Source organism: Aspergillus melleus (genome assembly GCF_016097325.1).
Source record: "Aspergillus melleus strain CBS 546.65 chromosome Unknown contig1, whole genome shotgun sequence".
In the NCBI taxonomy this organism is placed as follows: Eukaryota; Fungi; Ascomycota; class Eurotiomycetes; order Eurotiales; family Aspergillaceae; genus Aspergillus; species Aspergillus melleus.
In genome coordinates, this window is record NW_025763370.1 from 2,463,281 (window position 1) to 2,487,480 (window position 24,200).

The 24,200-nt window shown below is 46.6% G+C and overlaps 6 protein-coding genes across 6 annotated transcripts; 3 read left to right on the top strand and 3 right to left on the bottom strand.

Moving 5' to 3' along the window:
* Nucleotides 1–1,845: 1,845 nt before the first annotated feature.
* png1 (peptide-N4-(N-acetyl-beta-glucosaminyl)asparagine amidase) lies at nt 1,846–3,331 on the top strand (the record flags this gene model as incomplete). The annotated part of the gene is made up of 3 exons (XM_046082520.1): nt 1,846–2,399; nt 2,461–2,861; nt 2,931–3,331. 3 exons carry the CDS (start codon nt 1,846–1,848, stop codon nt 3,329–3,331), a joined length of 1,356 nt encoding a protein of 451 aa, XP_045938477.1.
* A 4,592-nt stretch (nt 3,332–7,923) lies between these two features.
* On the bottom strand, nt 7,924–8,934 carry LDX57_000876 (uncharacterized protein; the record flags this gene model as incomplete). The annotated part of the gene is made up of 3 exons (XM_046082521.1): nt 7,924–8,371; nt 8,455–8,788; nt 8,874–8,934. 3 exons carry the CDS (start codon nt 8,932–8,934, stop codon nt 7,924–7,926), a joined length of 843 nt encoding a protein of 280 aa, XP_045938478.1.
* An 874-nt stretch (nt 8,935–9,808) lies between these two features.
* Nucleotides 9,809–11,447, bottom strand: LDX57_000877 (glycoside hydrolase family 71 protein; the record flags this gene model as incomplete). The annotated part of the gene is made up of 4 exons (XM_046082522.1): nt 9,809–10,400; nt 10,460–10,685; nt 10,741–11,269; nt 11,325–11,447. The coding sequence occupies 4 exons, from the start codon at nt 11,445–11,447 to the stop codon at nt 9,809–9,811; spliced, it is 1,470 nt and encodes a 489-aa protein (XP_045938479.1).
* Nucleotides 11,448–16,568: 5,121 nt separating this feature from the next.
* LDX57_000878 (protein MEMO1) lies at nt 16,569–17,945 on the bottom strand (the record flags this gene model as incomplete). The annotated part of the gene is made up of 3 exons (XM_046082523.1): nt 16,569–17,445; nt 17,510–17,578; nt 17,641–17,945. 3 exons carry the CDS (start codon nt 17,943–17,945, stop codon nt 16,569–16,571), a joined length of 1,251 nt encoding a protein of 416 aa, XP_045938480.1.
* Nucleotides 17,946–19,802: 1,857 nt separating this feature from the next.
* Nucleotides 19,803–20,956, top strand: LDX57_000879 (uncharacterized protein). The gene is made up of 2 exons (XM_046082524.1): nt 19,803–20,163; nt 20,238–20,956. Exons 1-2 carry the CDS (start codon nt 20,004–20,006, stop codon nt 20,645–20,647), a joined length of 570 nt encoding a protein of 189 aa, XP_045938481.1. The 5' UTR covers nt 19,803–20,003; the 3' UTR covers nt 20,648–20,956.
* Nucleotides 20,957–21,775: 819 nt separating this feature from the next.
* Nucleotides 21,776–22,285, top strand: LDX57_000880 (LSM domain-containing protein; the record flags this gene model as incomplete). Its single annotated transcript, XM_046082525.1, has 2 exons — nt 21,776–21,886; nt 22,034–22,285. 2 exons carry the CDS (start codon nt 21,776–21,778, stop codon nt 22,283–22,285), a joined length of 363 nt encoding a protein of 120 aa, XP_045938482.1.
* Nucleotides 22,286–24,200: the final 1,915 nt, after the last annotated feature.

The following is a 24,200-nucleotide window of genomic DNA, read 5'->3' on the forward strand; positions in this document are numbered from 1 at the left end:
AATACGGTAGTAATATTGGTAGGGCTAACGGTTCAACCCGCTCTCAATTATTTCCTGCTTCATCTGGACGGATTCTGGACTTGTCGGCACTCGGGTCACGGGGTGTGAAGAGTGGGAACTGCTGGGGGGAAAGTGATTCAGGATAATTTGAGTCAAAAAAGACAAGGATTATTGACTGGTTAGGTAATTGACACAACGTTCCCCTTTCCAATCTTCAGAGTTCAATCAGATATCTGCCGTAGAACTGAGGAATCGCGCCTCGTAAGTGTGCAATGGTGACATTTTAGTCCGTTGATCAGAGAGCCGCGTAAGACTACTAGCTGACGTCGAACAGAAGTCAATTAGTGCCCCAATAGCCGGAGAAAAAAAAAAAAAAAAAGGACTGGGTAGAGACCAGTGAGTAGTCGACTAGTACTGTAGTAGGTTATGCGCAACGCCATCGGTACTAGGAGTACCTATCACAATGCAAACTGAGGATGACAGCTTGCGTAGTCTTGTAGATTATCACCACTGACGGGTCAAGAGAGAATCAATCGCAAAGTCTCCAAGAGAGAGTCTCTGATTCTCTATTCGTCCTTCTCCCACCTTTCTCCGGGATACCACGCGGACATGGCCAAGCTTTTCAGAGATTCATCAGCAGGTGGAGAGACAACAGCACGTCGTTCCTCATCAGGGCCGTCACGATGGGAGGCATCATGGTGTTCAGGGGAATCCTGTTGGCCCAACCCGGTGGAGCCAAGAGATAGTATCACGAATCTTGTCGGAAGAAATCGAAGAAGAAATTACCAGATTGGGCGATGGACGAGGAGGAGGAGGGGATTGTTTGATTTCTGTCTGCAGGGCCAAGACCTCGCAGGGAGAGGGAAACATCATCAGTATTATTATTAGGAATACTGAGTACGGCTGTTACGAGACGGCGGGCTGGCAGTGCAGTTGTTGCAGCGCAAGAAGCAGAGGAAGAATACCGGGAGTCTGTGGAAGCAGGACGTGCGTCGTCTTTGCGACCGAAAGGGATTAGCAGCGGAGAGCGAAAAGGGTCTTGGCCATGGGACAGTTAACTGTTTCGGGGCGGGACACACGCGGCTTGCGGTGCTGGCGGGGCTCTCTGATTGGGGCTTGCGCTCCAAGGCTGACGACGCTTCGCCCTTTTTCGCTGCTGCTGGCGTGGAAAGAAGGTCTTTTTTTTTATTTTTTATTTTTTATTTTTTTTTTTTTAATCTTTAATTTTTTATTTTTTAATTTTTGATTTTCTTTTTCCTTTTTTTCCTCTTACTGCGACGACGACGACGACGACTACCACCGAAATTACTAGTCGCGGCTTCTCTCTCTTCTCTCGCTCTTCCTCTTCTCTCACTCACTCTCTCACTCTTCCCTCTCTTCCCCCCCCTCTCCTTCCCTTCCCTTTGGGATTCTCTCTCCTCACCTCTACCCCCCTCAATCTTCGATACTAACCTCGAATAATTAATTCGAAACCATCCCTATCTTCTAAATCTGTCGCCTTTTACCTGGTAACGGGTTTATCCAACTCCCTTTCTTTCGTTAATTATCCCGTCGAGGTTGCTCGGCGACTATTGCGTCGACAAATCTGCCAAGCGTGGCGACCGCTTAGTTGGGTGTGCGACCATCAACCACCTCCCGGACCCTACGATTCGAAACCAACCCTGGCTTCGAACTTCTACTCATCACTCGCCCATATCACCGTTCGCTCGTTTCAATTCGGCCAACAAGATCAGGGAAATCACGACTCGGTGATCAAAGGGGAATTCCATCTACCATTGGGCGTTCGATTCATCCTGGAGCTTCACGTCCGACCGCAGCTGGTGTCGCTCACACCCCCCTACCACCATGGCAGACAATAGACACCATCACCACCACGCCCGCCGGGCGCAAACCTCCGACAACTTCGATGCTTCCGAACTTACTCGATCCTTCGAGCAGCTGATGCGCAACAAGCGGTTCAATCGTCTTCAGGAACAGTCAAGAAGCCGGTCTCGCACGCAATCCCCCTCGCCTGGCCCCCAGCTGGCCTCTCCTGGACCCTTCCCTCCTCCCCCCTCGCGGGCACCACCACCACCCCCGACCGCGGGTGTTCAATCTCCTCAGCTCCCGCCGCAGCCATCAACTCCTCGGTCTTCGCTCCTACGAGGTCTCCCTATCGTCCCGTCGCCGCCCCAGGACCCTGCGGCCTTGAAGTTCCGGAACCTCCTACACGTCTTGTCGGTCACACCAACCAAGTATGAGAACCCGGGTCTCCTCGACGAGGCTCTCGCCCTCATTCCTCTGGATCGATTGTACTCGGAGGCAGAGGAAGAAAGCCAAATCATGCAGGCCCAGGCCGCGAGTGTCAGGGGGAAACCTGAATGGGGCTACCAGGATTGCGTCATCAGGGCTTTGTTGAGGTTTGTTACTCTTAGCTTATTGTTCTCTTTATGTGCCAACTAACGAACCACCTCTTTCTAGATGGTTCAAGCGATCTTTCTTCCAATTTGTCAACAACCCAGCCTGCTCACAATGCCTCACGCCTACCATTGCCCAGGGTATGACACCGCCAACACCGGATGAGACTGCTCGTGGCGCTACGCGAGTCGAGCTTTACCGATGCTCCGAGCCCACATGCGGAGCCTACGAGCGATTCCCGCGCTATTCCGACGTTTGGCAGCTGCTGCAGACTCGACGAGGACGTGTTGGTGAATGGGCAAACTGTTTCAGCATGTTCTGCCGAGCGCTCGGAGGTCGCGTACGATGGGTGTGGAACTCGGAAGATTACGTGTGGACGGAGGTGTACTCTGAGCACCAGAGACGCTGGGTGCACGTTGACGCGTGTGAAGAGGCCTGGGATCAGCCTCGTCTCTATGCCGAAGGTTGGTTTCTCTTTCTGTGCAACCCGTCCTTTGTGGAACTACGTAAACTAACCCGATTGTTTGCTTTAGGCTGGGGTCGAAAGATGTCGTACTGCGTCGCCTTCTCCATCGAAGGCGCTACCGATGTCACTCGCCGCTATGTGCGAAGCCCGACCAAACACGGCGCGCCGAGGAACCGTACCACGGAGGAGGTGCTTCACTGGGTCATTCTCGAAATCCGAAAGAAGCGCCGTGATAACTCGTCCAAGACGGACCAACGACGACTGATCAAGGAAGACGAGCGCGAAGAGAGAGAATTGCGCGCTTATACAGCATCTGCCCTCGCTGCCGAGCTCAACAACCTGCTCCCCCGGAACCACACCAGTGGGCGATTGGACGAACAGAAGACGCCCACGCGGCAAGACTCCGACTGGGTCAGCGCGAGACAGGCTGGACAACATGGACCAGACCGATCACAGGATGGGCGGTAACACGATGTGTAACGACTCGAGTCTCTGCTTCGGTTCTACGCATTTGATTGCTAGGGCAAACCCCAACCAACCCTGCCACCGATCTCCTGCGAAAACATAAATCCAACGACGAATACGACGACGTTACAAAGCCAAACTTGACTGAGACCCCTTCGATGTATGATCTACCCAGATGTGCGTGTTGCTAGGGGATCAGTCTGTTTATTACGGATTCGTTCGATCGACACTGCGCGCTTTCATGAACTACAACCAGATCGTGTGTTTGTGTCACGGCGCGTCGACTAACAGGATGAAATCTGACTTAATATCGTCAGCCCGCCCGGCGGGACGTCAGCCCCCTTTCCGACCGGGGAAGGGGGTTCCTTATACTCAAAAATACCCCAGTGATAGGGCAGAAAAGTCCGACAAGCACTGGGCATATTGAGCCCCGACGAACAAAGTTTGTCGATCCGATTTTGAAGAAACGATCTCACTGATCGAAATTATCAACACTATATACCGTCCATCTTTCTTTTTGGATTTTCCTTTTATCATCTCGACACTCTTTGGCAAAAGACACCATCACTCTCGCTACTCTTTATCTTTTTCATTTTCATTTTCCTTTTCCTTTTCTCATTCATATACCCCGTTGGGTCATTACGGATATCTTGGAGACGAAATATTAATTGGTGATTCAATTTTGGAGATGTGGCAGGGTTGGAAAGTTTCATGAATCTTTTTAATTTTCTCTAATCTTCTACTTTTTCTTCTAACCTTCTGATTAAATTTCCATTTTTTCTTTTTGGTGGGAACATCTGCACAAGCCATGTTGTATGAGACACGGAAGTTTCGGTCGGCGCGGCATCTTCACTTCTTCCCTTTTTGTTCTGACTCCTGGCGATCTCAGATACTGTCAAATAACCCAGTTTCATCTGACCAACAAAAAACACTTCTGAGTTGGAATATCTTGGACACGTTCTTCTTGATTATTGGGCAGAATGACGCATGCATTGCCCTTGTAAGCCTGACTACTACTTACACAGGACAAACATACACGACTTGAATACTACGTTGATGAGGGTAGTATTTCGGCATTCCAGGGCCCGAATACCTTACCACCTCAGCCTGGATGATCAGCCCGAGTGTTTGCGCTTCTGAACATTTGATCGACATGACTTGAATGCATCATCGTGACGCTTTTTTTGCCTTGCCGGCTTTGCACCTGGCCAGACCACCCTGTTTCCTCCAGATTCTCACGAGATGCCGCCCTCCGTCTTCCAGCTCAGATAGATTAATATGGATTGATTGATACCACACCTCCGTATCGGCTCCGAATCGAACAGCCCACACCCACCCCCTCCTCTCACCTGACCACGGCCCGAAGCCCAAAACAGTACCGGCGCTGCAGATCCCGTCGACTTTTCTATAAATAATCCCCCTTTACCCGACGGGGCCTAGTGAGTCCGCCCATCGCGGGGAAAGAAGCGCACCCGGCGTCCAATCGACGCGGGCGCCTGGTTTCTGAAAGGACCCTCGGAGTCGGGGCCTTCTCAGGTTTCGAACGCTAAGAAAACCGTCAGACAAGGCCAGATTGGTTCCGGGACCACTTTGTGCCTATCGCAATTAAACTAAGGAGAAGAAGGGGGGAGACCCTGAGTCCAGTCCCGTTCGGACTGGTCTGGCTGGTCTGGCTAGTCTAGCTCGGTCCCTGAATTTGTTGACAACTTATTCCGTAACTACAGTATTAGGCTGTTTTGCTGTGTTACTGTTGACTGTTGGTGACTGATCTTCGTTAGTCGGCTGTCTCAACGACACCGATTTATCTTTCACTCTGACATCCAGGGTACATTCTCCTGACTCTGTATCCATATTCTGTACTCTATCTCCATCCCATGGAGTCCAAATTGAAAGATCCCCTATAACCTACTCCGTGTACTCCGTACTGAACACTCCGTTTCCGTGTCACTCAGTGGATAGATAGTGGATACTAGATACTAGTTAGAGGTGGATCGAGCGCAGTCCTGCCTGCCTGTGCCCTGTACTCCGGTGTAGGCTGTAGGCCGTGGTGGTACGGACAACCCGTGTGGCTCTAAGTCTAACCAACAACTTCCGATCATCATGTCTCAGATTGTATGGTTCGTGGAAATTGCGATTGCGTTCCTTTTCCTGTTCCTGTTCCTGTTCCTGGGTTTGACCTGAGTTTGAGTTAAATGTAAAACAAAGGATCCTTATTCTTTTGAAATTCTTGTTATTTTTGAGATGGAAGTGTTGGTTACTTGGTTTTTCTTTTGCTTAACTTCCGGAGTACGGCACTCAGTAACTAGTTTATAACTTAGGGCACGGTTAATTAATTAAATAAAGTCTGGTTAGATTGATTGATCAACCAGGGAAATGTTGTGAAAACCACGAGGTCGGACCATACCCTGTCTGTTTGATTATCACGCTGAATCGCGTAGTCGCGTACTACAGGAACCAACTACCTTAGTTTGTGTCTTACTACTGCGCAGCTAAACTAAGTACTGAATCCTGATAGTTAACTAGAGGATGTCGGCTGGGGTGTTATTATTGTTTGTTATCCATTTGTCCGGATCGCAATCTACCTACCTAATTTAGGGCCATTGCTGAATGTCTATACTCCGTCTAACTTCCATATAGAGGTCATTTAGCGACGTGGTACTGGAATTTAGGGTTGATTGACTTCGGGAGTATTTTGACTTAGCTAACCACGACCTCATCTTGTCTGAATTTGATCCGTTCAAATCAGGTCTAACAAGCCGCTTATAATTATCAAAGGATCAGTTCCTGGGGCTGCCCTCGAGGTCATACAGTGTTTAAACATCGCTTGCCGACCTACACGAGAATATGTCATTAGGATGTTCATCGAACGTGCCACGATGATTGTATACAAAGTATGCTTTTGACATTCTCACGTCGTCCATCCGCTCGCTTGAAACGACAAGACTCAACAACTAAAACAACCAATATCTAAGATTCTGTACATACAAATCGATGCAACGAACAAAAATACTACAATCAAACCCCACCCTATCATTACACAACTGCCCTGACGCATGAGAAATCCAACCCTCTGGATCACGATTATCCCTCGCCGTCTCCTGCAAAGCAGCCGTACTGCGGACCAAATCGGCCCCCGTAACGGACACAGCATTCCACACTTCGTCGCCATCTGGCAAGCAGAAACCCAAATCGGCTAGAGTTAACAGGTCGTTGGTTTTTTCTGAACCGCCGGTGGTAGCTGTATCCGCTGGAGCTGGGTCACTACTATTGCTACTACGCCTCCTACACAGCCGGCACAGTTTATAGAGGGCCAGGCCGAACCGTTTCGTCTCTTCCACGGTTAACCAGAGGAGCGCTATTGGGGCTGAGGCGTACTGTTGGGTGAGCATGTCCGGGTAGTAGAAGAGGCCGAGTCGTCGGCAGGTTTGGACGAGCGATGTGAGGAGCTCGTATCTGGAAGTCTACTTGGTAGACTCAGGGTTACTCAGCCGATCCCACTTGGGACAACTATATAGCTATAGAGGCTATCGTTAATCTGTCCCGGGCTTACTTGCATGATTTTTTCTTTCTTTTTGAAATGAAGTCTTCATCCTCGTACCAGATACCTCACAGCAAATAATCATCTGTAGATGGGAGGTTACGAGTCTGGGATAGGCAGGGTGGTTGTGCAAGATACTGAACAAACCGGCCTTCACCATTCACAATTCACCATGGCTCCCACTCTGAACACTATTCATTACCCCCATCGACACAGTCACTACCATCCTCGAGATCAACAGCATCAAGACCCCTTCTTCTCGTCTACCGGAACTACCTGGGACAGTGGCCGAGCCGATGCATTCCCAACCCTGAAGACACGCCACTCAGATCGGGGCGGATCTGCAGAAGACGTCAGAGGAGGAGGGGGTACTAGTGAGAAGATCAGCTGGTTGAAGTGCTCGTTCTCAAGTCTCCTCACTCGTGAAGATGTATTATAGTTATAACTGAATGATGTGGACTTTACTAACTTACTTGTGTTTGAGATACTTACTCAAGTAACAATAGTCTATACTGTGTAGTTGAAGTGCAAGCACATCCATTTACAAAAATGGATGATCCTAGAGTACATCTATACTTGGCTATAGCTAATGGAGTATATCTGGGACAAAGACCAGAGTGGATACTATATGGTCCGTGGCGGACTGCGTTTCAGATACATTGACATTTCGCATATCGATTCCGTAGTTGCATGCATATTGCGCAGACGGAGGGGTAGCTTACTTTCCTGTTTCGCGTGATCGACATGATCCTGGTCTTGAATCCTTTCTGTCTATCTGATACAGCAGGATCAAACAGGACTTCATACGGTGAGGGGCTTCTTGATTTGGTATGGCATGATGTCATGGCACGTTATATCACGCTGATTTTCAAAAATGAATGATGCAATTCAATTCAGTTCACTTCAATCGAATCGCTCAATGTTCTCCGATGCTCATGCCAACCCCACAAATTTCAAAGGTCCAACCCCATACCGACAAACCTATCAATCTCCTCTCAGATACCGACATTCCCAACCCCAAACCATCTCAACTCACCCAACCAACCAACCACAAAAACTAACTAACCAAACAAACAATCCCCCTCTTCCTCAAATCTCCATCCACCTTCCCCACCTCCTTCACATAATACGGCTGTCCCGGCAACTTCAACCTCCAACCCCCCTTAACCCTCAACTCCCGTAACGGCTCCAAAAACACCGGGATCTTCTCCACCGGCTCACAGAACCAACTCCCGCTCAACTGCAGCGTAAAACGCTGCAATCCCGACATGCTCGTCAGCGCCCGACACGTCTCAACCCACTGCTGGCGGCCAGCAGAGAAGTAGACCGATTTCACGGGGTCCTTGGAGGGCAGCCAGTGGCCCGGGAAGGCCCAGCGGAGTTCGACGGCGCGGATGCAGTTCCATAGTTCGAGGGGGATCGTGGGGAGGAGGTAGGTTAGGGACCAGGTGTTGCTAAATTCGAAGACGTTGTGGGTGTAGAGGAGGGGAAGGGATTCGATAGATCTGGGTTTTTTTTCCTTTGGTTTAGTTTGTGGGGTTGGGTTGGGTTGCGTAGACAGGTAGGTAGTGTGCTAGCATGAACTCACATCTGCTTACAAGCCACCACCAACGCCAATAACTTCGCGTTCCCCTCTCGCGAAGGTAACCCGCCGCGACAAATCTCGCAGGCCTTGGTGCGCGGACACACGACGTGGCCCATGCGACGATTCGGTCGCTGCACGATATGGATGCGCATTCCGCCGAGCACCATCTCCCAGATCATGAGACGGAGCTCGGCGGATAGTTTGCTCAGGAGCGGGCAGTCGGGTTGTCTGGTCCAGACGAGTCGGGTGTCGGGGTGTTGCTGCTGTTGTTGTGGTTTCTGGGAGCGATTGAGGGTGCTGGGTTTTCGGGGTCGAGGGAGAGCGGTGGGTTTATTGTCTAGTGCTCATGGTTAGGGGTGGTAGATGGACAGCTATTATGGCAACGGGGTATAGTATGGAAGAGAAGGGATGGATGTACATACTATTATACCGCTGTGCCAGCACATCCTCCCATGAGAAGACACCCGTTTTGATTCTGGCCATGACTGGGCCTCAAGATCTCGATGCGATACCAAAGTCTCAGACTCAGAAATAATAATTCAGAAGAAAAGTAAAGAAAGTAGGCCAAGCCAGATAACTGCCCCAATCTATCACAACAATCATATCGAGGACGCCATCGCGAAGAAGCGAATCGGCTCAAAAAAGATGACCGGAAACAAAAACAAGCAGGGACGTCGCAGCTGCGCGTAACACGGAGAATATAATTAAATTGCAACTGTCGACTTGTGCGAGGCAATGGATCACGCGAGGACGAAAGACGAGAGAATACGTGGCCAGCGGTGGGGGAAAGAAGAGGGGAGGACCGACAGTAAGCGCGATGATTGTACTGTACCTACTGGAGGTCGCGGGCGCACGAGAAGAGCAACACGAAGGCGCTGGGATGTTGGGATGAGAAAGGAAAGAAAGCGCGCATATTGAGAAGGGGGTTTTCTACTTCCTTTCTTTTGAGATTAGAGAGGAGGATTAGTCCGGGTTGAAAGGAGGCTGATTGATAAGGTCGCAATCCGGTCTCGCCCGGCGCTTCTTATCTCCCTCTGGTTTGGTTTCTTGGCGAGATACGAAGAAGACGGTCAGACAGTCAGGCGAGGTTATATAAAGCATTTCCTCTCAGATACAGTGCATTGCTAGTGCGATTTCCCATCATCTACAAAGATAAAAGAGTGTGTCGCCTATCCTGGTGGCCAAAAGAATGAGTGGTTCCATATCACCAACAATCCAAGTATACCAAGTCATGATAGACAAGATACCAAATTTAGTGAAAACACCAAATAAACAACGGACCCAGCTCTCCTACCCTCAATCCCTCCGGTCCAACAGCCAGATCATCATAGCAGAAGAGAAGGGGAAAATCCCTCGCTCAGGTAGCACGAGGTGGATCTTGGCCCAAAGTATTGGTAGGACATGGAGCGTTCAATCCCTGCTGCAACATTGTGAGCCCTGCGGGCTGAAGTTTGTCAATGGGCCCTCCCTCGGGTGGAACGACGCCCACGTAGGGATTGAAATTGTACAGTCCGCAGATGCAACTATTGACGATATTCTTCAAGCTGGTGGCGCCGTGCACCGTCTTGCCGTCGCGCGCAAACGAGAACTTCTGCTGCCCAATCCCCATGGGGACCGTGAAGGCGCTGGCCCCGGCTGGAGCCTCGAATTTGTGGTTGTTCTGTCCGGAGGTGACTTCCACCGTCGCTGGGGACTTGAGCAGGGACACTACGAAGACCTCGTCCTTCATGGTCTCCCAGCCATTCGGTCGGCCGCGGAAGAAATTGCCGCTGGAATTGTTGGGGTTCCCTTGCATAGTCGAGTCGGTTGCGTCGCAGTTTAGATCCCTTGGGGTCGGTCGGTACCAGTAGACCAGCTTCTCGTCTGTGATGTAGCTGTTGACGTTCTTGTCACCGGCCTTGTAGGCAGCGATGTAAGGCTTGGACATCTCGAGCCAGCCGCCGTGTGGCCTGATAGATACATTGGTTAGGACTGTCTAACTTTTTGCAGATATAGAGAGAAATCTTACATATCCATGACCCATTTGGATGCTCCATCATCTGTATGAGGTGATGCCAGCGGTCCAATATAATGTGACTCGCCGTAATCGTTCCAGGTGACAATCTCGATGAAGCGAGGTCCGAGGTTCAAGATCTCCTGCCACCGATTGTACCACAGGAGATCACCAGGGAACACCCAGTTCTTGCTGTAGGGCACCTCACCCCCGAAGTGGGTGAAGAACCACCCGGAAGCGGCTATCAGAGTCAATCAAAACGATCATACAACAAGAGTGAAGACACGAAAACTTACGTGCAATATAAGGCTTGCCCCTCAGCGCATTGACATACGAAGCGTCGCCCTCAGCGACAGTGATTTTACGCCCGGGGCTCGGCGCCTTATTGTTACCATCATTGTCCCAAGCCATCCAATTCAACGCGCCATCGATGGCATTGAAGTCACCCTGGCCTGGGTGGAAGTTGGGGGCAAAGAAAACATCCGAGCCGGCGGCCGACTTCATCTGACCAATGTCGAGACCATCGCCAGCAAACGAAGACGCAAAGACCTTACCGTCAACCTTGAGCTGCGCAGGCCGGCTAGCATACTGCCTGATCTTCTGACCAACGGCACTGGCCTGTCCAGTGTTATACCAGTTGAAGTCAAAAGAAATGAAAACCTTCATTTGATTGTTGGCGGCCGATTCGTAGGCCAGATTGAGCTGTTGATCAGTGTAGGGGTCTACACCGATGTTCAGAGCAAATGCATCGATTCCCAATGCTTTTGCACGCTTCATGTCGTCATCGTAGTCGGCAGGACTATTGCGGTTGCTGCAGATACCGATCTGGGATCTGATGTGAGCTGCCACAATTCATTCGTTTTTAGACAAAGCAGCTTACCATGAAATGACAGAAAACCAGCCGGTCCGTGGCCTTGACGTTTGGTTCGTCTTCAGGCACTGGAATGGCGGTAGCCATTGCCGAGATGGCCACAAGCACCAGGGCAACAAGTTTGAACAGCATGGTCTTGGATTGTCAGTACGTTTCGATGAGGTAAAGCACTCACACTCAAACATGTAAATGCAGGTAGATGGGAAAACTGACCAGAGTTTCTTCAACCAATGAAACTTTCAAAAAGACGAGGATGGATATCAGGAAGAGACAATCCTGCACAAATCCAAAGCTATACTATATAATAGATTGGTAAAAGCTTTCCGGCCTCCAGAGATAGAGCAATTGAGCTCCACCTGCTAGATACTTGATTCAATTCGCCGATTGGGTCTGATCAAAGCGAGAATAACGTTCTATCACCTTTCTTTTATCTTCTTCCACGAATCCCTGTTCAGTGAGATTGACAGAGGCCATGTCCCATCATGGGGTTCAGAATGCAACAGTATCAGTCGGAGTCTATCACATGGGATGGGCCGGGCATGAAATCGTGAGCGATGATCAGACCTGAGGTCTTAGGATTTCACTAGCAGATTGTCTTAAAGTTTGGTCAAGGGTGTGGAGATGGCATTGACCAAACAGAGAAGAGAAGAACGGTGAGTTGAAGCCACGAGACCGCTGGTTTGAAGAAAATCAATTGGCCTCATCGACATAGGCTACGGGATCTGCCAGCCAAACTCTGTACACGGCTTCTGGCCGTCCCGTTGATCGACATAAGATGGCATTCGCCAATCGTGTTGACATGCGGGACAAGACTAGCATCTCTCAGGTATATCCGAACGGATGTGTGCCCTGAAAAAATGAATTGGGCTCCCGGATTTGGGTCTTCAGATCATGGCCTCAATCTGCTTAGCGTCTTTCCCACGGTGACACGCCTCTGAGTTGGACCGACAATCAGAGGACTCAGGGCCGGTGCGTTACCTGTTGGAATCCCTTCTAGATGCCACCGCCGAGCCCATCCTTCGAGCGTTAGCACGGGATGAAAAGGTGACGGACCTACATCAAACCTGGTATACCGCGGCCCAACTCCAGAATCATAAGAGGTGTTAAGCAGCCTGGCAGTGGCAGTGGCAGTGCTAATTGAATGCGGTAAAGCGGTCCTGCATCTTAATAATCAAAAATGAAGCTATTGAAAAACAATTTCTAATTATTTAATTAAAATTAGTAATTATTTTGAAATTAGTTATTCTAGAAACCGTTAATTATCTCAATAATTATATTATATAATAATTTAAAACAATTTTAGCTATATAATAGAGCGCTTAAAGATCATACAGAAGTATAAAATGATTGTCGCGCTAATCGTTCTTGTTACAATATTAATTATTATTGTTTTTATTTAACAAAGGTTTCAAATTAAAAGAAAAAGATATTAAATAAAATCTTAATTAAGCATGCCTTATCAGTCATTTATATGAACGCTTGATATGTGAGATAATTGTTAAATTAAAAAGATTTTAAGATAGAGAATTGTTATGGTTATACTAAAATAGTGTGTTTAATTGTTAGTATAGGTTTACAAGACAAAAAATTAACAAAATACTGCTTTATTTTAATTTTCAAGCTATAGATTGAAATTTACGACTAACTTTTTCTGATAAGCTTGCTTTCTCAATCCTTTTCGCTCGTATAATGTGATCAAATTGTTTAATTAATCTCGTTAAAGTATTTAATCATTCAAATGCTTATATTTCGTTTGTATATACTAATATTGTTAATTACTTTCAATATCAGTTTATAGACTTCTTTTTCTAAGATTACTATTGCCTAACATATTAGCAACTAGAATCTTATTTTGAAGCGATTGAGAACGCTGATAAAAAACATTATATAAGATTATATTAATAAGATATTGCAGCAAATCTATAGATCTTTTTATAATTAACGGCTATTTTATTTAAGTTATAAACACTATTATAGCTTCAAATTTTAGAGAATTATCTTATTGAATAGTCTTTTTTTGTCGTTTTATAATTCTATTTATGAAAGTAGAGAAAATTGATATCTCTTTTAAAATAATAGTTTAGAATCAATTATTAAAGTGTTATATAAAAATAAAGAGGATTTTGAACGCTTTTACGTATTTAATAATCTTATATATATAGACTCTAAATCAACAATAAATGCTTATTAAAAGCCTCAAGAAAAACAATTTATTATTAAATAAAAAAACTTAATAAAGATATATTATTTTATAAAATTTCTGTTAAACATAGTTTCAATCATATATAGAGATACTAAATAAAGAATATTCTATATTATATTTTTTATATAAAATTAATTTTTATAATCTTATATTATCTTATAATAACATTTTTTAATATAATGATACATCTGTATAAAAATCAGATTTCAATATATTTTGTATATAATCTGCCTATCTTAAATAAGTATTTCACTGTGTTTAGAAGCGAGAAAGCAATAATTGAAATGAGAGAGAAAATAAGAATTAAAAAAATAATTAAAATAAGAAATATAATTATATAATTTTATTATTAAATAATTATTTATACACAATAACTATTTCAAATTCTGTATATTTTTTAATATTTTTATCATAGAATCAAATTTTATATCAATATTTTTAACAAACTATTTAAAAAAGTCAATTTTTTTATTTAATTCTGTATTCTGCTTCTTTCGCATCAATTGAAAAGTTAAAACAATCACAAAAGTAAGATTATTAATCTTAAAGTATAAAGACATATTTGAATCTTTATTTAAATCTTTAGAAAAGTATTTCTTTTTCACTTGATTGTTCATTCAAAAAGAGATTGGTTATAAATAGTCCCTTATCTCACTACTTTCTGACTCTACTAATTTATTTTTATTCTAAAATAACTAACAAATCATTAAATTATTTTAAATTTTTCTAAATATCTTATATTGCTCACAATTCTCTTAAGATTTATCATTTTTTTTTGATTAAGCTCTTGCTGCTTCACGCTATTTATAATCTTAATCTAGAATTCTAATGCTTAATTTAGTTCAATATTAAGAAAAGCATTGCTAAATATATTTTTCTTTCTCTTTTTTTTCGTTCTTATTTGCTAATTAATAATTTAATAATTTTTTTAAACTGCTGAAATATTTTGTGAAGCTTCTTCGTTATAAAAGTAGAATAGTTTTTTAAAAATCTCCCTTTATGAAATTTCTATTTTGATAATAATTTTGATATTAAATATACTATTTTATAACGTAAAACTATTTTTACTAATTAAAACCAGATTTTTTTTATTTAATCTAATTGTTTGACAGCAATATTCAATAATTTATTATTTTTACTTGTCTATGTCAACTTGAACTTGGAAAGATTCTAATTTAGATACAAAAAGGCGAGATTTTAAAAAATTAAAAATATGAGAATTAATTGTTGGAGTAATAGAATTAAACATTATAAAATCAATAAATAAAGGTTTTTTAAAGATTGCTTTAAAGTCAATATATATAGATCGTGAAACAACAAAATTATATTTTAATTGTTTTGAAAATTTAAAAATATACAATTATATTCTTTTTTTTATCAAATATATATATAAACATTAACACAGAATTTTTGTCAGATAACCGTTTAAAACAAAATATTATTATTTCTATTATTACTATCTATCTTTATTACATGTTTTTATCAATTATATCACTAATACAATCTATATGGTTTATACGGCCCAATTTAGCTATTATAATTAGTTGATTATATCTTTTGCACACTTAACAATTCTATACGCAATTAAATACACACATTTAAAAAACGCCAATTCAATTCCGGTCATTGCTAAAGTTAAATATCTTTTTTTTGTTTCTCCGCGAACTATTTCATTAGACAAAAAAAAGCTTTTTATATCAAATAGCTCTATTTCAGCATATAGATATATATATATATATAATATTTATAAATCTTAGTATCGATTTCTTCACTCGCGAAATATGTAACAAAACGCATATAATATACGTCTATTTGTATAGTATTCGCCCACGCGTTGAGCCACGGAGCCTCATATTAATTATATAAATCCTATTTTAGTATATCTAAAATAAGAGCTTAGTTAACAAAAAATCTCACTATACTAGATCGAGCGATATTGTCAATCTCCAGAGATTGGCAGCGATAATTGCCCATAACAAACATTTTATATACCATGACAGTCGATGATATTGCCGCATTCGGTTGCCAATGCCTCTACTAAACTCTATATGGAATATTGCCACTGCCACTGCCAGGCTGCTTAACACCTCTATAGCCTTAGCCACTGCAGGATGTACCGCGCGATGCAACCAACATGCATGCATGCAAGCCAGAAGGGATGCATCACCTCCGGATATTCCATCCCCAGATAATTCCAGTCTTGCTATTCCCTCAAAGGCTGCGGGGTAACATTGTTGGCCCATCAGCCACGAGATGCCATCACCAGACAATCGGAACTTATTGTCCAGGCGTCATCCCTGCATGTAGGGATCCGGTTTAGTGAGCCATTTCCTCCTTCGCGGCCGGTGAGGCTTTTCTCTCAAGTCCTCTGACGAGCAGTCGTGGGACTGAAACGGGTTGGTCCTACCACCTAGTGGCGGGGAATTTTGCTGACTGGATTCCAACCCGCTCGGCTTCATCACATCGCCGTGTAACCCTGCAGGGGCTAAAGACCGGTCAAAGGTCCCCGTGACGCGCCATGGCTTGCATTGATTCTCCGTCATTGGTCAGGCCATCCTTCTCCAGCCCCAGATTCTCCGTTGTGAAGGATGAGGGAATTTATGCACTGCGTTAGAACGTTTGAGTCACGTTGAGCCTTCGCCTATGGTGAAGTCAGTTGCATATCCCAATCGACTCCATTCATTATGGATCTCGGGGCAACCTCCTTCCGACTTGATGCTGTTTGTTACGTCAGTTGGGCAGAAGAAGCCATCCGCAATGATAAAAAGGATATATGTCAGTAAGCATGTGAAGAAAATAAACAAAATAAAACAAATCTAGCGCGTGTTCCAAAATTGGATAAGTGTGTCAGTCGCAGAAATCATTAGCAATTCAAACCGATCAGATCACCAGTGAGATCTAGGAAGTAGAGAGACAATTCACTGTAAACTAGTTGTAGTCATTGTTCAACACTCCATTCAGTAAATTGCGGCTCTGTTCACAAGCCTTGGATCCGAAAGCCCATCAGAGAACAGAGGCAGAACAAAGGAAATAGAAAGCCCAAAGTACAATCACAGTACAGCAAAAGCAGAAACATAGCTCACAGAACTATCGTTAACATCAACCACATCCGAGCTTCTCTCGTATCTAACGAAATGGAACTTCCCGGTCCTTCCATCGTCTGGGCGTGCAATTTGTTCAATGGCAGCCATAATCACGCCGATAGGATGGCGGCCGCAAACAGTGTTTTCCGTAGCCTGGATGGTGTCCAGGAAGGTTGCAGCCGAGCCCGTCGTGATGGCCGCCATGGTGGCGATATCGAACGCCGAGATACTCTCATGGATGGCGGGCGCACCGGTCTCGACGCGGTCCCGACGCTGCAAGGACTTCCCAGCAGACACCAAGCCCATCTTGGCCTCAACGTCGCTGATCTCGCCACCAGGCTGGGGCAGGGCATCGGCGGAGAGGGGAAGCTCGGGGCCCGGCTGGGGAGCCTGGGGAACGTAGTATGTATAACGGAAACGGAGGCCCCAATGGCAGAAGTCGGAGCTAATGACAAACGCGTTCTCGGGGTCCTCAAGGTATGGCGCCAGTAAAGCCCCGAAGGCGCTCTCGGTGGAAGCATTTGTGCTTCCTACCAAGATCGGCACCAGTGGCGGGTATTCAGAGGTGGGTTTATCTGGGTGATACAACTGCAAAAGACGGTGAATGTACGGCAAATGAAGCTCTATGCTATGTTCATCCTCGTCCATGGCTCTAGTCATCGTCGCGAAGCTCAGAGACGTCCCGCTTGGCTTTTTTGCTTTGGTCGCGCGGAGCTTAGCGATAACCTCCGTGTCCAGCGGCAGAGGGTCGTCGGAGAGCGGGGTAGAGTACGAGGTGAGTTCTGGCAGAGCCAGTGTCGGGAGATAGTGGTGGTGGGATGGTCCCAGAATGAAAATACGCTTCCTGGTCACACAGAGTTAGTCGAACGAGGACGGGTTTAGATTCTAGCATGAGAAGTCCAGCTTACGCTTTCGACAAATCCCAGGCCTTGTACGCGTGAGCGGCACAGGGTCCAGAGTACGCATAGCCCGCATGCCTGCCAGGATCAGCAACAGGAAATAGCAAGATTCGATGCGGAAAGTATCCTCCAGTACGTACGGAGCAATGATAATTCGGGCACCAGGCACGGGTAGTGAGCCAATATTCTCAAGCTCCCCCGGAGCTTGCGCTAACCATTGGTCAAGTTGGCGGGCAAGAGTGGATTGACTGCCAGAATACCACGAGCCAGCGTGAGTAGCTTCCCGGGGTTGCATTTTGATGATTTTCTTGTGTCTGGATTTACCAACGAACGGGAGGAAGCCGGAGATTCTTCGCTTGATCGAAAGTTGGAGATCGACTGCCATCGACTGAGGAGGCAGAAGGCAGAAGAAGCGGGGAAGCCGAAGGGGAAAAGCGGAGGACATGACGTCTGTGCCTAAGGCCCCCACGGCGGGATGCCGCCCCTCGGCATGCCGACTGACCTGTCTCTTTTATTTGTCTCTTTAATTCTAAAAAGAAAGGGGTTGATATTAATCTGAGAGTCTATTGGCAAAGGCAAGGCATGTTGGGAAATATCTTCGTGTCCATTTCTGTGGAGAATGTGCTTGCATTGGCAGGCTATGGTACCCCGCAATATCTTAGTGCACACTGGTACATACTATGAGACGTATGATGCATGCCCTGATTAACCACCCAGAGGCGAAAACAAGTTTATCCCAGGGTTTGCTATGCTTTTGCCTCACTTGATCTCGGGATGAGCCATTGGTGGAGTATCGACCGGGTCATTCTACTCGAACCAATTCGATACCCAGACTGGGCGCATATAGAAATTCGACGGCTTTGGATCCCCAGCGCGTATGAGCCACATTCCATTCGCTCTTGCTAGTATAACTAATCCGGTTTGCCCCATGGTAACTCATGTCCGACCTTCCATGGCCAGGCAGGACTAGTTTCTAGACCACGGTCTTGTCTACCATCATTGCGCATGGTCCATTCCGGCAAACCAATTCTACAGCACTCCAATCTACCATTTCAGTTGCACCTCGCGGTTCCGACTTTCCAAGGACAGGTCATTTTCCGAAGGTTGCCAAGTGTGCTGCCTAGCATCATGCGCTGTCTTATGCAGTTTGTTCAAACGGCACCTCTAACTCGTTCCACTTCAATCGGCAATGACTCATACAATTGTCACGAGGACATGCAAAAGAAAGTGTCGCAGACAATATGCATGATGACTTGAAGCCAAGGTTGGTATATCGGCGATTAATCTCAAATGTGGGTTCAATATCCGGATTGAGCTTGTGTCTGTCAGCTTGTGGGTGTTCGATGCTTCGTCCGTGACCTTGGTCGTAGATAAACAGTTTCTTTGCGCTCTGGAGTAGATTGCCAGTCTCATATCCTCGAGGTTCATCTTAGTGAAATCTCCAGTAGGGTTTCTTTCTGCTTCCCAACAGACGGTCCGATAGCACCAAGCACAGCATTTGAGATATTAGAAGGACCACTAAATTCAATTAAACGTCATCAATATCTATTCTTTTCTGTCATTCTTCTTTCTAATCTTATCTAGAGATTGTAGCGGAATCCACCATGGAAGAAGCAACCTCAATGTGCGGGTTTGCTGCTGTTTTGGTTACTCGTATACATCGCCGATGTCGTGATTTTCGAAACGGTCATCAATGGAACGCATGCGGTCAATTGGCATCAGTTACCACTGGCTAGTGCCGAACGGCAAACACCGGGTGTCACCTGAAGATACAGAGGTGGAACGTTGGACGAGGAATATGAGATGACAGTCTCAGCGGCTGTTGCCGGCTATCAGCAAGTCATGACCACATATGCATGCAGCAAGGGGCCACCTCGAGCCTCGCTGCAGTTTTTCAGCGCATCTATTATGGAAGTGGGAGGTGTTCGAGTCCTGGCATGACGGCCTTTTAGGGAAAGCTTCATCTGGCACTCCAGGATTATGACGAGGTCAAGTGATGGACTTGAGTGTGTTTGTCACATTTGACGAGTCTTCTGCAGAGAAAATATGGCAAGGATTCCGGATAGGACAGTTTTTGTTTTAACTAATGTCAATATCCGATGACCTGAAATGTGTAATTAGGCGATCGTCGATGTAGCACAGGTATGTGAATCCATCAGTACTGAGGTTCTCGAAAGCAAAGGTGGTTATAGAACCTCGTCGACGGCATCAATTAAGCCCGAAGTGGACTAGCGCATATTTTGGGGGTCGCGACGGCAGTAACGGTAACTACGCGGTCTCCCGTATTGTCCGACGCGATGGCCCAGCCCAGCCCCGGCGGAGAAGGCTCCCTCTCCCTCTCCTCTCATGTTTTCGCTACAAGTCATTATTCACACATCGTCCGCATTTGATCCCCCACTATATTGAACGAGAGTCTTCCATTGGTATAATTCACAATAGTCTATTTTCTCTATCATTGCCTTTCAATCCCCACCCTTTCTCCGCAGCGCACACCAGAACAACCATGTCTCTCAAGCGCAAGGCTTCGTTCCCGACCATTGCCTCCCCCAATGCTGAATCATTCACGCTCGAGCATTTGTCAATGGGCGATTCCCCGAAACATCTCAGCAGTCGCACGCGAAAGCGGTTCAGGAACGATCGTCCCGAGGACAAAGTTGTATATGGTACGTGACTACCGAGAAGCGACATACAACAACAGCGACCATTCTACGAGTCAAGCACAACTAACACCCGGCAGAGAATACGCTCCGCTGGCTATTCACAGCCCAGCAGCAACAAGGCCCCGCAGCCTCCCCCGAGGCAGACGAGAACATGGATCTGGCGACGCTCCCCTCGTCGGAGATCGTCGATCCGCGCCAACAAACCCTCCACAAGTTCTTTCAGCCCTCTCAGATGTCGTCGTTCCAGCCTCGCGCGAACCATCTCCATGGCCGGCCCCACGCCAACTCCCCATCCAATGACATCCTCCCGCAACGCCCAGACTTCGATATGGTTTCGACCGTCACTTCGATTAGTCGCGACACCAGCAGTCCATCGTCTCACGGTGCCGGCACCGGAATGGACATGGACATGGATATGGATTCCGGCCGCGACGACTCAGGCCAGGATATCAGGAAGTGGATGGGTGGACACGGATGGATGCCGTAGTGGTCACTCCGGCGCTCACTACCTTTACCATGGTTGATGCCTGCGATACTATAACTTGTTGCGGATATAACACCCTGCCAATCACTGCCGGACATGGTTGGCATCATACCCTATTTGTGTTCAAGATTATACTACTATTTGCGATACTGTTGCATGGCGCTGTTGATTTGATAATATCTATATACGCGATCTGCTGTGCGGTACTGCGGTTTCTGTTTAGCGTTGTTGAAGGGCTTATATTCGTGAGTTAATATAGTATATAATCTAGCCATTTTCAGGTTACATCCTCATTAATTAGATCGATTAAGAACAAAGACTAAGTAATTCTTGGGAGATTTGGTTGTAGATCGGATTTGCAAACTGTTGATCATGTGGTATATGCGCATGACCTACACCAATGCTTGAAGAAAGGTTATAGTTTGTAGACAGACTTCAACTCGATTGTATTGATTGTGCATGACGTCTGCTCGACAGTCAACAGAGAGTGTGAGAGGATCCACTAACGTTTAAACCAGCATATTCCCAACAACCGCAAATCAACATGAACAAAAACCCATGAATAATTATGATTCCCAGCGACACTCCGATGCATGTTGAATACGAAACATCGCGTGGTCCAGACTTTTCCAAAGTTTCCCATATTGCGGGGGTGTCACATGCCCTGTCAAGTACTCCGTAGCATCAAAAAGAAAATAAGAAAATGCAAGGCGGGCAGGGCGGGCGGTCACTCTCCCCGCCGCCTTTCGTTTGCTTCTCCTCCGTAAGGCGGCGCAACAAAGCATTCCCGGAGAACACCAACCGGAATCCATCCAGCCCACTTACACTAACTACCTTCCTAGTCACAAACCCCCCAAACCTGAAGGCTTTTAATTCAATCTTCTTTTTTCTTGCTTGCTCTCCCCTCCGCGACGGCTTTCGCCAAGATTACTTCACCATCCTAGTCGGACTAGGACCCTTTTCCGTGGCAGTTCGCAGAACAGTCCAGACCGCCCGAGGGGGTTTCTAAGTGGTAGATCCCGCCGAGCTCGTGAAGAGGTCAAATCTCAACTACCCCGACTACCCTAAGGTACTAGGGAGGTCACTACGGGGATCGATTGGAAGGATTGGAAAGAACGCCCGTTGGTCGCGATGGATGGCAACCGTGCAGTCCAGTTCCTGGAATCCTTGATTGGCCAGACGCTACGGGTGCACGCGACAGATACGCGCATTTTCGTGGGCAACTTCAAGTGTACAGATGCGGTGGGTGATCCTAGACGTCCCGTTCATTTGTCTGGTTATTTCCCCTGGCGTATCGGGATAAACGCGGAACAAAGAAAGAAAGAAATGAGGCAAAGAATACGAAACCCGAAGACCAGTCGCTGACCTGTCGAGCAAACCCGTCTTTAGGCTCGCAATATTATTCTCGGAAACACCTACGAGTACCGATTTCCCTCCTCGTCAGCCGTTCGAGATGCTGCATCCGATGCCAGCGCGCTTAGTCAGGAAACGGGGATAACGGCGGAATCACCGAGCGTCAAGGTGAATATGACGAGTCGATTTATTGGGTTGGTGGTTGTTCCCGGTCAGCATATCACGAGAATCGAGCTGGAGGAGACCCCACAACAGAGTCGTGTGCGTGAGACGCTCAGGAAACCATAACGGCAGTATTGAAAATGCAGGCCAAGACCCGACTGGCTTCTCATCTTGCGCGCTGGACGCGGAAACCCGGTTTCTCCAGAGGGATGTTGAACGAACCCAGCCAATCATGATAATAGAATCAAAATGGATTGCTTGCCCATATATGGCGTTCTGCATAACTCCTCTCCTGTCGAAGCAGGAATTCCTACGGAGTAGATCCGACCTTCAGCTGGGAAAGACATTTCACCGTGAACTGCCAAGAGAACCCGGGTCGAGGATGTACCACCCCAAACCCTCCCACCAGAACGTGGCTAGGAGAAAAGGGGGGAAAGCTGTTTGTACTTGGCGCAGTACCTCAGGCTTGGCAGCCGCCGCTGCGGCGATGACCTTGCTGAGCTGAAATGGCGGTGTTCCTGCAGTTGGTGGAGTCTGCCCTCCCTACCATCCACTGTACGGGAAGACCTGCTTGCATTCGGAGGAAATTTGATCCAAAAAGAAAAAAAGACAATCTCGCATGGATGGTCTGTGACGGAAGGTCGCTTCTCTCGGCTACAGACGCAGAGAACGGAGGACGTGGTTGGAACATCGGAGGCATTCGGGATCTGGGGGAGGGATGCTTACAAGCTTACCAGCAATCCATGGAGAGATCCGACAGCTGATTATTCGCCCTGCTCTTTCCCAGGCAGAATCCCAATCTTGATGGGATAGAATCGAGGCAGACCTATCAGAATACTGGATGCTTCATGTACTACGGGGCTAGCCAAGAGTCATGGAGGGGGAGGAAGCGAGGGGAGGAGGAAAACGTGGAGTCTGTGCTGCGATGTGTCCAAATTCAATTCCACATTCGGTCGTCACAAGCGTCGTGTTCGTCATGGACGGCAGATGTTGTGACTTGATTTGTTTTTGTTGAATTATATTAGTCTCTGGAGGGGTTTTTATCGGTGAATGATATTTTAGTTTTATTATTCTTTTTCGTTTGTTCTTTCTTTTCTTTTTCGGTGGTAGAAGTGGCAAGCTGCAGGCGATAACCGTATAATAGAACACTTTCCCCCACTATAAAATATACATGTCGATCGCCTGTCAGGGAGTACTCTGGAGAGATACGAAACGCGAAACACGAGACAAATAACATCCCAACATGAAGAACCGAGGGATAAGAGCCCAGCAGCCTCTTAAGTAAGTCGTGAGAAGGTGTACACTTACTCTAATACCTAGTAGTTCATACTTCGCCATCATCGACGGGCCGAGGATTCTTCCGGACAGTCCCAGTCGGAGGAGAATCGAGACTTTCCAGCGACAGGCCGAGCTTGGAGGCGAGAAGCAGACGGTGACAACCAGCGGAAAAGTCACCTTCCCATTATTCTTCGGCTTCCTCTACCTACACTCTTCTCTCCTTCTCTACTCAACGTCTCCCATTCAACCCCAAATCTACTCGACTTTGGGCCAACTTCACTTCATTTGTCAATATTCATTCCCCCGATTTCCCCCCAACTGTGAGTTCCCTCCTTGCCTTACCAGTTACTACCGACCGGCCCGCCCATCCATTCCATTCTCCATCCCCGTCTCCATAATCGTCCATAATAATAATGACGCATTCCTCCATCCCTCCCCTCCACCGACTTAACTCAAATTATCCCCCCGTTCAGACTCTCGCTTACACCCCCTACCCGCCCTCCACATACCATCTGGGAGCTTCGTGTGCTTCCCATCCCCCGCCCCAAGCTGTCCTTGCCCTTTAGTTTCCTGAGGCTGTTATCGTCTGCCGTTGGATCTTCTAACCGTTATCGCCTGCTTGCCTAGGTAACAGGAGCTTTCCCTGTCGGCGAATCGGAACTTTCCCTTCCGACAAACTACCTTAAGGCGCTACCTACTAGGTAGCTCGAGGTGGCTTTGTGTACCATTATTGTTATGCCAACAATTTGATCGAACGTCCACC